General features: G+C 34.1%; 1 protein-coding gene and 1 long non-coding RNA gene across 51 annotated transcripts in view; one reads left to right on the plus strand and one right to left on the minus strand.

Annotated features, from left to right (window-relative positions):
- LOC106872289 (polypeptide N-acetylgalactosaminyltransferase 1) overlaps nucleotides 1-14,469 on the plus strand; it is a 524,361-nt gene that overhangs the window by 453,046 nt on the left and 56,846 nt on the right. For all 50 annotated transcript variants that reach the window (XM_089355787.1, XM_014919225.3, XM_014919227.3 and 47 more), the window contains one exon: nucleotides 4,493-4,597. In XM_089355787.1, coding sequence (XP_089211913.1) covers nucleotides 4,493-4,597 — 105 coding nt within the window. The remainder of the gene's footprint in view (nucleotides 1-4,492; nucleotides 4,598-14,469) is intronic.
- Nucleotides 3,312-8,622, minus strand: LOC149137674 (uncharacterized). The gene is made up of 3 exons (XR_016242731.1): nucleotides 8,534-8,622; nucleotides 3,977-4,064; nucleotides 3,312-3,441 (listed from the first exon to the last, which is right to left on the minus strand). It is a non-coding gene; the product is annotated as an uncharacterized LOC149137674 (long non-coding RNA).

The following is a 14,469-nucleotide window of genomic DNA, read 5'->3' on the forward strand; positions in this document are numbered from 1 at the left end:
TTTGATTATGTGTTTGCTGATTGGAAATTTCTTTACTTTACACACTAAAAAACTTTCAAATTGTGATTATGTTGCTTTTGTCCAGACACACAATCATGTGAATTGATAGATGGCCTCTTTCAGAAACTAGAAATGCATTGTTAAACAGTATATCAACTATTGGTTAATATAGAAGCAAGAACTGTTCTTTCTTACAGAGTTATATTAAGCACATCTCAGTTAATCTTTTCAGCATGTCATCCAGTCTGTAAGAAGACGCTGTTATATTTACGTTCTTTTCCCCATGTATCCATGTTCAATATATCTCTCAGCTATAAAAGCTGCATATCACATTTCTTTTAAATGATTTTAAAATTTAGACATAACATTTCATTCAAGAACTCCTGACTTCACTTTACAACTAATACTGAAGATAATGAGCTACCAGTAATGGAAGTTTACCCCCCCCCCCCTCTCTCTTTCTCTCTCTCTCTCTCTCATAAATGGTTATTTTACTCACTTGCTAAAACCATAAGTTTTAGTGAAAATCATTGAAAGGTTTACTTCACTTCTGAAATGATGTAATATGGAGGCAAATGGAAAATTGCTATCTGTTCACCAAACTATATAACTTAGTCAATAACCACTTGAAAAAATTACCATCATAAATTGCACCCAATGTCAATTTTTACTGAAGCTTCTCTCCTGTTTCACTTTTAGTTAAACCTACTCATTAGAAACCGGTATTATGTCCTACTTACTAGACTTCTTGCAAATATTTTGGTCAGTACTTCTTCTCTAGAACACTATTTCAGAGTAATTATTTCTTTACTCACTTTAATTCCCCACCAGACATAAAACTGCAACAATTTAACACATAAACCATTTGTTTGAGATAGATCAATGAGTGAAGGATCTTCAGGCTTTCTCTTTCAATTAAAGTTATAACAAATGACCACTCAATTAACTACTTGGACCAGAGAATAATTAATCTAATCATGATGCACGATGAGGAAATTAAAATAGTTGGAATTCTTGTAATAGTAAAATTAGTAATAAATTATAAACTGGTAGAGATGTCTCTCTTTATTTAAAGGTCTTACAATTGCTGTCAATTGTTATTGTCCAGCTATAGAAGTCTGATAAAATATTATTGAGGAAAGTTCATCAAAACACACAAAAAAAAAACTTTCTTAATTTCATTTTGAAGCTGAATCTTCATTTGTCATCTTGATTCCACTCCTTTGGTTTTCCTTAAAACAAACCACCCACATTTGTAAAAACTTTAGTCTAATCTAAGAAGCTCCTTTGTAGTAGATTAGTAGAACATCAACTCTTAGTTGTATTACTGACAAACAGATCACATCAAAGTTTGTTGTCTGTGGATAACATGCCTTCAACTACTAAAACAAATTCATTAACATAGTTTTATGTTTTTCTGGTTACTATTTTTTGTTACAAATTGAAGGATGGCAATTTATCATCATCTAGTTTGGCTCTCTAAATGATTATTCCTATATTCATAAAATATTCATGAGGACACTCTGGCATTATCTTCTCTTTCATATTCATTGTTAAATTAATCCATTCACAAATTACTAGGATCTATATAACCTATAAATTTCACTTTGCTCAGAATATTAATCTGACATGGTTAAAAGCCTCGTTTCCTCAGCTAGGTAAACTGAGGCAAAGTAGAATTATGTGAGCTGACTAAAAGAGGGAAAAAGACAAAAAAAAAAAAGCCTTGTTGATTTGAATTCAGAATTTATGAACCAATTTATCAGTGTAGATATTTTGTACGTACCCTAAACATTTAATACTTTATCCACTGAATCGCACAAAGTTCATAGATTTGGTGATTGTGTCTATATGTTTATATATCTGAGTTGGTCACAAGTTTGGTTGAGTGATTAAGAAGTTTGCTTTCCAAGATCTCAAGATCTCTGACTCAGTCCTGCTTACTGCATGACATCTTACCATAAGTTCAGGTCAAGCTAACCTTGTGAGTAAAATTGGATAGACAGAAACTGTAAAAATCTGCCATACAGATTACATCTGTAATTCAAAAGGACAACCGTGTCACACTGTGTCCTGCTGATTCTGCCTGTGGATTGCATTAAAGGTACACAAATCTGCAGAATACCCATCCATTTATGATCTTCTACAATGAGTAGGTAGTTCAGTTGTTTGCACACGCAGCTGGACTACTCATTGTTATTTTCTATTCCTTAAAGCTGTCCATGTAAGAACTCAGTGTTTCAGATATACTGTCAGCAGTACGCAGTACAGTTGCTTTAGTGTGATGATGAGCTCTTGGTTAATGAATTCTACATCTGGTTTACTTTCATTTGCTAATGTCTGTAGGTAAAGCATGAATATCGCAACACTCTTATTCTGACCCTGAACTTGTTAGACTTCATCAAAGAAATTTTATGTATACACACACACACACACACACACACACACACACACACACACACATAGGGATTAGACAAAATAATGGAAACACCTTAAAATCTCAAACAAATTTATTTTAATATGGGGTAGGACTGCCTTTGGCAGTAATTGCAGCTTGAATTCTATGAGGTATAGATTCGTACAAAGTTTGAATTGTTTCCAAAGGAATTTTTGTCCATTCTTCAACTAAAACAATCTCCAGTTCTTGTAGTGATGGTGGTGGAGAATATCGACTCCTTACTTGCATTTTCTAAAATGCACCATAAATGTTCACTAATATTGAGATCTGGGGGCTGTGTTGGCCAGATAGGATGTACAACTTCACTAGAATATTCCTTGTGCCATTCAGTAACAACTTTATCATCCTGAAAGATTGTGTTTCCCTTCGGAAACTGTTGTGCAACCATAGGATGAATTTGATCAGATAAAATGCTTAAATAGTCATGACTATTAATTCTGTCATGAAAGGAAACCATTGGGCCAGTGGATTTCCAAGATATAGCGCCCCCCCCCCCCCATCATCACAAGATTCTTCTTCATGTTTAACAGCTAGAAGAAGGCAGCCCGAGTCAGATGCCTCTTTTGGCTTTCTCCACATGTATACTCAGCCAGTGGTCGGAAATAAGGTAAAGGATGAGTCACCCGAGAGAATAACATTCTTCCACTGCTCTAGGGACCAAATCTGTAGGTTTTTACTCCACTCTAAACGCTTCGCAATATTTGTTTTTGAAAGAAGTGGTTTTCAGATTGCAGCCCTGCCATGAAATCCAGCTTTGTGCAGCTCCCGGTGAACAGTTTTTGTAGAAACTGGGTTCTCAATGTGGTCATTAAGCTCTGCAGTACTTTTCTGGAGAGCTGTACTTTTCTGATCCTTTCTAACAATTCACGTAAGAGTCCACCAGTCCTTGTCTGAAAGCTTTGGTTTCCTTCCGGAGATACACCAAACATTTCAGCTGTTTTCACTATGCTAGCACTTGCCATACAAGCACCTTTTTCTGATATCTGAAAAGAAACTGCAATTTTAGCAAAGCATATTAAGCAACAGTAATAATAAATAAATAAAAAACATAAAAATAAACACACTTTTGACGGTTTTATAGATACTTCAAAATTATGATGCTAGGTGTTTCCATTGTTTTGTCCAACCACTGTATGTGTGTATATATATATGTGTGTATGTATGTATAAAACTGCTTTATAATGACCTTGAGAAAAGTATGAGCTTCAGTACTTCTTTTCCTCTCCTACAGATTGTAATTTTCATGTTTGTACAAAAATTCATTATCCTTACAACAATGCATTTTACTCTCCCAATGCAACTTTGCAATATACTTCCTCCGTGTTAAATACATCTTAATTTCTGTGACTTGTCACCTCTTGTAGTCTTCAGATTCTGATAGCAATGCTTTGTATTAAGGTCATAATTATCCTGAGAATTATACTTCAGTAATAAGATCAAAGAGGTGAGAAGATTTGAACTTAAATGAGGGAAAATGATGATACTTCACAGTGACTCTGGAACAGAGTAATCACTTACCTTGAACCTCGTGCTGCTGTCCCCTAACCAAGGCATATGAAGGCTAATTTGGTTTGCTGTCACTCTCTTGTATATCACCTTCTTGAAACTAAACAAAAGCATGCAGAAAGAAAAAAAAATATACTTAGAATATATTAGAAAATATTCTTATAAAAGACATCACAATTATAGCGATCTCTATGATAGTAATAGTGATGATGATAGTGACAGCAGTGGCATTATTGTTGATGATGGTGATTGGATTCACAGAGTCATTAGAGCATCAAACAAAATGTCTTCCAGTATTTGATGTGGTTCTTTATATTCTAAATTTAAATCCTGCCAAGATTCACTTTACCTTCTAGGTTCAATAACTTACCAGTCAAGTACTAAGGTCAATTTTATCAATTAAAATGCCTGCTACCACCACAAAAGGAATTTCTAGCCTTCTGCCTACATAAGAAAAATACTGTTGCTGAATTATGAGCTTATTCTTACTTATATGAGTCATTTACCTATTTTGTTTTCCTTTTCCAGATTACTTAGGGAAGAAATTAGATGATTATGTTGCCAAATTAGGAGCAAAAGTACATATTGTTCGGTTAGAAGAAAGAACAGGATTGATCAGGGCTCGATTAAAAGGTAAGTTAATTAAAACAGAACCTTTAATTTTCTATGAATTATTCTTCATTTTAGATTTATACCTATATTTTTGACTCCACTCTCCATGAATTAGTTCTGCCATGAATTAGTTCTGATGTATTCTCTCCTTTCAGTATTTAAAATATTTTTTTTATTCTAATGTATCATTCCCACAAATAAAAAATAAAATTTTTGTGTTTAGAAAAGTTAAAATATGTTGAACATGTGCATATTGACTGACAGATTTTCAGCTAAATCTGCAGGACTAATATTGACAGAACCAAGATAAGAATTAATTCAATTAGATAACAATTTTAAGATCTTGCTATTTAATAAATTACTTATTGTTCTTCTCTTTCACCCCGCTCTCTCTCTTTGTCTCTTATAAATATGCACAGTTATCATCGTCTTTATCAGTCAGTTTTGCATCCACTTTTCCATGCTTGCACAGTTTACATGAAATTTTGTTGAGGCAAATTTCCTTTTTCTATGACTGGATGCTGTTCCTGTCACCAATTCTCATCCATTTCCTTATTTCTTTATTGCCCACAAGGGGCTAAACATAGAGGGGACAAACAAGGACAGACAAAGGGATTAAGTCGATTACATCGACCCCAGTGCGGAACTGGTACTTAATTTATCGACCTCAAAAGGATGAAAGGCAAAGTTGACCTCGGCGGAATTTGAACTCAGAACATAAAGACAGAAGAAATACCGCTAAGCATTTCGCCCGGCGTGCTAACGTTTCTGCCAGCTCGCTGCCTTAATTCTCATTCATTTCCATGTTAGGTAATATTTCCTTTGTTGCTTTCAAACAATGACCAGCTCAGTAGCCAGGCATGCTTTCACAGATTATTGATAACATGCGATATTGTTTCTATGATGACTAGTTAACTGTTAGTACACTCACATAATGACAAGAGAAACCACTCACACACATACACTCTAAGCTTCTTCCAGTTTCTGTCTACCAAATTTTACTCACAAGGCTTTAGTCAACCCTGCAGCTATAATAGAAGGCATCAGCCAACACTGATAAGTTCAACTCTAAACCATGTGAGCCTGAAGCGGATTTATTAACCACACTGTCACATCTGTGCTGAAGTGTGCCTAAATTTGACTGAAAAAACTGTTTGTACTAAAGCTGCAATTTGTTGAGTGTGCACTGTCCTGATCAATAAACTCAAGAGTTACCCATCTAGAAGGGCATTAACTCAGAGAAAACTTCCTCCATACTAGTACTAGAGGCATCCTCTCTTAAACTGGTGGTACAATAAGATGCACCTAAACCATACACCACACCAAACTTAACTGGGTTTTTTTGTTTGTTTTTGCTGCTGTGTGTACAAGATGATGCAGAGTATGACAACTTGTCCAATGCATGTCAACATAGAAAAACGTAAAATGGTGATGATGATTGTTAAAAATGTATTTGATCCTGGACTCCTGAACGTTATGTATCTATTCAACACTAGTTTATATTTTATTAGAATTCAGTTTTCTCAATGGAGTAATTCTCTTTTACATGTACATCTTGTAATACAGATTTCGTATAGAGTGAAGAAGTGGAATGTGGACTTCATTATTCATCTCTAACTGGGTCTCTCTCTCTCTCTTTCTCTCTCTCTCTCTCTCTCTCTCTCGCACACACACACAAAGCTCATTCCCTTCAACTTTATTAAGTACCCTACTGCTAAAACTTCTATTTTTATTTTCTAGTTTTGGTTTTTGGATTCATCTATATTTACTTATTCTTGGTAGTCATTTTAATATTTGACACTCAATTGCACATCTCTGTATATAGTTAATCTCTCTCTCTTTCTCTCTCTCTCTCTCTCTTTCTCTCTCTCTCTCTCTCTTTCTCTTTCTCTCTCTCTCTCTCTCTCTCTCTCTCTCTCTCCAACACATTTCTTGAGCTTGTACGATAATTTGTTTTATCGTTTTTGCACAGCTTATCCATGCAACTATTTTGAGTCTCTTTTTATTTGTTGTTTAGCTCTACGTCATGCAGGATTTGAAAAATCCTATCATCAAAGATATTACAATTCATCTTTCTGTTTTCCAGACATAGTGTATCTATGACTATATTATTATCCCTTTAAAAAAATATAGGAGTAGAGTAGTTGTGATTTAGGAGAGGTTTGGGCTGGTTTAGCAGGTCATGTGACCACTTTTTTTTTTTAATGACATAAAGGATTATATTGGGTTGGCAGGAAAGTAATTTCGTTTTTCGCAAATAGATAGATTTTTTTTTAATGACTTTCGTCAGTGTTTTTATCTTTTCCTTTCCTTTTGTCATTTGATAGTCATTACTTTTAGCTTACTTTACAGTTGTTAGTTCAGTGTCAATTTTAACATGGAGTGCAAAAACGAACATTTTCGCCATATTTTGCTTTTTTATTTCTGTAACTGCAAGAAAGATGCTGAGGCTCACAAAGAGCTATGTGAAGTTTATGGTGTTGATTGCTTAACGGAACGCACATGTCAGAAATAGTTTTAAAAATTCCATTCTGGAGATTTTTCACTCAAAGATGACCAACATTTTGGTTGACCTACAGAAGTTGATGATGACTGAATGAAAGCCATAATTGAATTTGATTGTCATATAACTGTGCAAGAGATTGTAGAGAGGTTAAATGCATCACACACAACAATTGAAAATCACTTAAAATGACTTGGACTTGTTAAGAAGCTCAATATTTGGGTTCCACATAAATTGAAAGAGATTCACTTAACGCAATGAATCAATATTTGTGATATGCATCTCAAATGCAATGAAATGAACCTTTTTTTTAAATGAATCATCACTGGTGATGAAAAATGGATTGTCTACAATAATATCAATCGCAAACGATCATGGTCCAAGTGTAATGAACCAGCACAAACCAAATTGAAGGCTGAATTGCATCAAAGAAAGGTCATGCTGTCAGTTTGGTGGGATTACAAAGGTGTTGTGTATTTTGAACTGCTTCTAAGGAACCAACTGAACTATCCAGATGTTTGTCAACAACTAATGAAACTGGAGGAAGCAATCAAAGAATATCGGCCAGAATTGGCAAATCGTAAGGGAATTGTGTTCCATCATGACAATGCTAGACCACATGTCTTTGCTAACTCGTGAAAAATTATTGGAGGCTTAGTTGGGAAGTGATGTCACATCCACCCTATAGTCCTGACCTTGCACCATCAGATTACCATTTATTTTGAAGTTTACAAAATTCTTTGAATAGTAAAATTTTCTATAATGATGACCTGAAATCGCACTTGCCTCATTTTTTTGGTGATAAGGACCAGAAGTTCTATGAGCGCGGAATCATGAAGTTGCTAGAAATATGACAAAAAGTCATCAAACAAAATGGAAAATGTATGATTGATTAAAGTTCATTTTTTGTATGAAAAAAAATTACTTTTATTTCACACTAAAAACTGAAAATACTTTCTTGCCAACCCAGTATACAGCTCTGTAATTTGAGTCGATGATTCAATAGACTATAATATTGATTTATAACCAGAGGTGAGCTACTTAAATTTTGACAGCAGGTTCACTGAGCTAATCAAAATTTTAACTGTAGGTACTGCATAAAAATATTATCAACAGTAAAATATTGCTTTACTATAAGAGTCTAAAATATTTTTAAATAGAGTGAGATTTGCAAACTGAAGAAAGTCGTGATGGACTGAGAAGAGTCTGAAAGTTGGATGGAAATATATCTATAAATTCCTGAAATAGCCATTGAAAGGAGGTACAGGTAACAGAGTATTAGAAGTAGGATTGGAGAAGGACAGAAAGATTGATATGTACAATACATCAAACAACCACAGAGATACATATATGATAAAAGGTTAAATTATTGTGAAGAGATGGGAAGGATCATGATATTGAAGCAGAGATAAAACGGCAGAGTGAAGTGAGAACATATACAAACACATAATTACATTTACTCTTGTATAAACTTGCACACACACATCTATGTGTGTGTGTATGTATATTTCCTCCTTCATTGAGTGAATAATATTTTCCATCATTCTGAAATAATAATAAAAGCAGAAAATTACACAAAAAAAAAACTGATATTTAACTTTCTCTTCAAAGCGTTAAAAAGTCCTATTGAAATGCAATTGTAAGTAGCTCAAGCCATTTTGGCTATGTTGAGTAATTGACATCATCATAACTTCTTGAATTCCTATTGAAAGAAAAATTGGTTTCTGAAATTGGTTTGTGTGAACTGAGTAACAAGCTGGGGATCAGTTATGTGTCTATCACTTGCTCAGTGACTATATCTTTATCATTTGTCTTTTATTTGTTTCAGTCATTAAACTGTGGCCATGCTGGGGTACTGCCTTGAAGGCATTTTAGTTGAATGAATCCACCCCGGTATTTATTTCATAAAGTCTGATACTTATTCTATCAGTCTCTTTTGTCGAACCACTAAGTCATGGGGACATAAACATACCAGCACCAGTTGTCAAGTGGTGGTTGCGTACAAACACAGATACAAAGAGACACACACACACTCGACAGGCTTCTACCAAATCCACTCACAAGCCTTGGTCAGCCTGAGGCTATAGTAGAAGACATTTGTCCAAAGTGCCGTGCAGTGGGACTGAACCCAGAACACTGACTTTCCTCAGTAAAGATATATTACTGAAATGGAGGTTATGCTTGAGATGGACAATAAAAAAAAGGGGGGGGGGAAACTAATGAAAATGCTGCAAATAACTCAGTTTATTAAGTGTTATTGCATAGTTCCAGTTTCTTAGAGTAGAGCTAAATGGAAGATTAGACGACCATTCTGCAGCAATGTACATTCTCTGATCTGGCACAAGAAATTCCATTTAGAGGATTTGGTATGAACACCTGTGAGCTGGGTATCATACTGTACTGAATTAGACATTCTATTTCTAGAAGGTCCAATATCACATTATCAAAGATTGCTACAGCCATTGGATTGTGCTCTGTGTGTAACATACTTATTTCTGCTTGTATCAGTTTAATAATAGTTTCCATTCTTATAGTATAGCTGAGTAACAAAAAATTGATTTGTTCTGAGCATTTTTACAAAACAGCCAGCAGTCACTTATCTCCCCCATGAATTGATTTAAAGCAAGAAAAGTATGCTTAAATATTTGGCTGGGTGGTGGTGAATATATCCAAGTTGATTATATTTCATCTATATTTGAATATTACCATTACTATCATCACTGATTGAACTTCAGTTTTTCTGTGCTGGTCAAATATAATTTTAGTATTATATCAAAGCTATATTATGGTGCAGAATCTATGTTTAAATAAAATCTCCCAAGTCACTGTTATATTTAACTTTTTCTATTATGTTATAGTATTAAAATGAGTTATAAAAATCTAAACATGAAGTTATTTGATATCAAATTTGCTTTTGTATTAATTTTTTTAAAAAATTTATTTTATCTATTTCATTTTTACTATATATTTATTTATTTATTTATTGTAGCTGGTTCTGCTTCGATAGGTTTCTATTTTGGAATATATTTTATTTTAGACGGTAGTTACTATGTGCATAGAAACACTGATCTTGAGTTGGTGATGGCTTATGTCTATATTCTTGTTAAGCATTGTTGCTAAAATTGTGGATGACAATTCAATCTGTCTAGAAGAAATTAGAAAAATATTATGATAAAACTGACAGAATTCATTGACAGCTTTTACATGCAGAACATGTATACTTGGTTTATTAGTCTTCTGTTGGACAAGTAGGTGGTAGCGTGACTTGTATGTGAACCACTTATGCTGGGTTGTTATAATGACCTAACTTCCATTGGTTGGCAGGTGGGATATGAAAACTTTTGTTTGTGTGCACGAAAGAAAAGGGAAGTATCTGGAGAAGCATCATAAGGAAAAAAATAGTTTTGAGCAAGTCTGTTTTGTTAACTCATATGGATAAAATTGATTTTTAAAGTGAAACTAAACTAGATGCTTCTAATTAATGATATACATGCAAGTTTATTGTTAATGCAGTTTATGATAGATACAAAGAATTTAATCTGGCAGGTGATGGAAGCTGAATATATTTACCCAGTCTGATTTGGCATCAAGCTGGGTGACATGTCAAGCTTCATGGCATATTTCATTCTAATCTAGTCTTTCATTTTATGAACAATTAGATTTTGTAGAATTTCCATTTTTACAGAACCAGGAAGCTCTGCCTCTCTCTGTCTGTCTTTCTCTCATTAGGAAATGTAAAATGTAAATAAAGCTGATTAACTGGAAAAAGCCTCTTTGCTTTTAGTAAGGCTAGTGAGAAGTTCAGAAGTGGAGAGGAAAGACTGCCAGCAAATTTTGAAGAGAACTGCCTATTGCAGTATCAATAAAAGAATGAGCAGTATAAAATGAAGTAGGTCAAAGAGTAAAGATTCTTCTGTCTGAAGCTTTTTTTATCAGGCAGAAGATTTGAATCTTGATGCTGCTTAGTGTACCAGTAGTGATTGAAAGTGGTTTGTCATTCCATACACCATGGAGAATTAACTATTATCCTTTTTTGAAAGCAAAAGTTAATTTTAGTGTGTAAGTTCAATATTCCTTATGGTTTACATTCCTTCAGAGACATTTGGAAAGGGAACCTATGAGAGGTTTTTCATGGTCAGTTGAGCTGTAAATAGCTGCCAAATCCCTCAAATCACATTATCTTAAAAACAGAGAACTTTGGATAATGCTATCTTTGTGACTGAAAAAAGAAAAAAAGAAATGAAAAAAATTATAGATCTGTTTAATCAGAATTAGCCTTGGGCTGAACAACAATATGCCCACATAAATATACAAGCACAAGCAAGAGAAAATACAAACAAACCTATATACACATTCACTAACCTCTCACACACACGCATTGAAAGTTGAGCCAACAGAAAAGTCTTAATGTGGTTGCTTGGCCAACCAAATCTCCCACAAATCTCATCCTACATAGGCATATAGGTTTGGTCAATCAGAGCTGACTTAGGACAAAATATCAACAACTATGAAAATTAGAGATTCTGATGGTGTTTCAATATATTTGAATATAGTGTAACTAGTGAGAGTAAGGTAGTGATGTAAGATGAAAGGAAATTAGCTGTCTTTAGGAATATAGCATCCAGGAGGAAATCTAAGAAAGAGGAAAAGAGATAAACTGGCACAGATTATTTAGAAGCTCAAAAATTTCTGTTTATGATAAGTTGCATATAAAAGAACAATTGAGAAGACTGAAGGTTTGAGGATTTTGTTTTTTAGAAAGCCAAACACTTCAGTTGATGATTTCAAGGCAACAAATGTGGTAAATAAACTGAATTGCTACTGGAATATTCAAGAAACCAGATAAATATTGGTTTCAAATTTTGACACAAGGCCAGCAATTTTGGGGAAGTGAGTGAATCAATTACATTGACTCCAGACTTCAATTCTCAAACAACATTGCCAAACAGAATCATTTCTGAGTCGACCACCGTGTTGTATAAATTTTTGTATCGTCTTGTGCTTTACTTTTCCAGTTTTATTGTACTGTGCCTTCTTTTTCTCTTCATTAGCTCTTAGTCATGGATCCAAAGAAAGCTAGCAGTTATACTGGTAAAGGAAAAAGAAAGGTTGAAAGAAAAACAATTGAAGTGAAGAAAGAAATCATCGCCAAACACGAAAATGACAACCGTGTGTCAGATCTTACTGTGCAGTATGGTATGCCTAAATCGGCAATATCTACTCTTCTAAGAAATAAGGAAATGATAAAAGCAGCTGATGTTGCAAAAGGAGCGACTGTTATTAATAAACAAAGACCAAAGATACTCAAAGAAGTGGAAAAGTTATTGCTTATTTTTATAGATGAAAAACAGTTAGCAGGTGACAGTATCAGTGAAGCATTTATTTGTGAGAAAGCATTAGAAATTTATAATGATCTAGTAAAGAAAACCCCTGGTACAAGTGCTGAAAGTGATACTTTTGAATTCAAAGCTAGTAGAGGCTGGTTCAAGAAATTTAAGAAGTGAAATGAAATACACAGTGTAATTAGGCATAGAGAGGCAGCGAGTTCAAACAAGGAAGCGGCTGAGAAATTTGTGATTGAGTTTAGTGACTTGATAAAGGAAGGAGGTTATCCCTCCAACAGGTGTTTAACGGGGATGAAACAGGATTATTTTGGAAAGGAATGCCAAATAGGACCTATATTATTAAGGAGTAAAAAGTGATGCCAGGGCACAAGTCAATGAAAGATAAATTCTCTCTTTTGGTATGCAGCAATGCAAGTGGTGATTTCAAGGTCAAGCCATTGCTTGTTTACCATTCCAATAATCTGAAGGTTTTCAAAAGAAACAATGTTATGAAGAGTAAATTGCCTGTTATGTGGTGGGTTAATACGAAGGCTTGGGTAACCAGACAATTTTTTTATTGAGTGGATTCATGAAGTTTTTGCCCCAAGTGTTAAAAAATATCTGCAAGAAAAAAAACTTGCCACTAAAATGCTTTCTTGTGTTAGATAATGCTCCTGCTCACCTTCCAGGTTCAGAAGATGGCTTAGTTGAAGAGTTTGATTTTATTCAGGTCAAATACCTGCCATCTAACACAGTTCCTCTAATACAACCAGTGGATCAACAGGTCATTGCAAACTTTAAGAAACTTTACACAAAAGCCTTGTTTCGGAAGTATTTTTAAGTCACTAATGACACTCAGTTAATTCTCAGAGAATTTTGGAAAAATCATTTCAATATCCTGAATTGTGTTAATCTTATTGATAATGCATGGAACCAAAGAAGACTTTGAGGGGTTTGAGACAGCTACAAGTACTGCTGCTGTTGAGGAAATTGCTATTGTTGATGATATTGTCTTTATAGGAAAAACTATTGTGCTTGAATTTCGATAGTGAAAATATTGAAAAGCTGGTACAAAATGGCCGTACTGAGATTACCACCAAAGAAATTGTACACCATCAAAATGAACAGCAAAAGACTGACTGAGGAAGAGGAAGGAAAGGAGGATGTCCCAAGTTCTTTAATCAAAGAAATTTGTGATAAATGGGGTTATGTGCGAAGCTTTGTGTGAAACTATCACCCTGATACAGTGGTAGCAAATAGAGTAGTAAACCTTTTTCAATGACAATGTCATGTCTCATTTTAGAAAAATTTTACGACACAGACAAAAACAGCAGACATTGGACAGGTTTTTACTGAAAGAAAAGAGAAAAGAAACTCCAGCGAAAGACTACCTGAGCCAGAGAGACAGAGAAGGGAAAAGACCCCTGAAAGACAGTTACTGGAAAATTTTATGGAAGGAGACTCCCTTTCTAATAAATAGCACACTTTTGTGTGTTATTTACAATTTGAATAAACATTTTTATACTGAAATATATAGTGTGAGCATGTAAATAAGCATTCATCTGGTGCTTGGAAATGAATTAATCTCTTTTACATTAATTGTAATGGGGAAAAAATGACTCAGATCTCGAACAATTTAGCTTTAGAACAGACTTTTAGAACAAATTATGATCAAGATCCGAGGTTGCTCTGTAATACATTGTTTTATGAAATTACCTTAATTTTATAATCTTAAATGATTTCCCATTGTTGAACTTCTGTCAATACATATTTGTGACAAATAAGTCACTCAAAGATTATCACTATGTAAGATGACAAGTAGTCATAGCAGTTTGTCAGTCTATTGTTTATTATTAAACATTCAGTTATTTGAATGCATTGCTTGAGATACACTACTTTGCTTTCTTGAGCAGTGGAACACAATATTTTTAATCTCATCATAAATTTGTAAGACGGTTTGAAAAAATGACATGAACAATTAATGAGTAGTCAAATTGGTGTTTTATTGATACAGTTCTAGGACCTAATTGCTATATTTTTAAATGTGCCATTAATCAAAGCAATAC

The sequence above is a fragment of the Octopus bimaculoides genome, chromosome 1, assembly GCF_046866305.1.
Source record: "Octopus bimaculoides isolate indiv1 chromosome 1, ASM4686630v1, whole genome shotgun sequence".
NCBI classification, from domain to species: domain Eukaryota; kingdom Metazoa; phylum Mollusca; class Cephalopoda; order Octopoda; family Octopodidae; genus Octopus; species Octopus bimaculoides.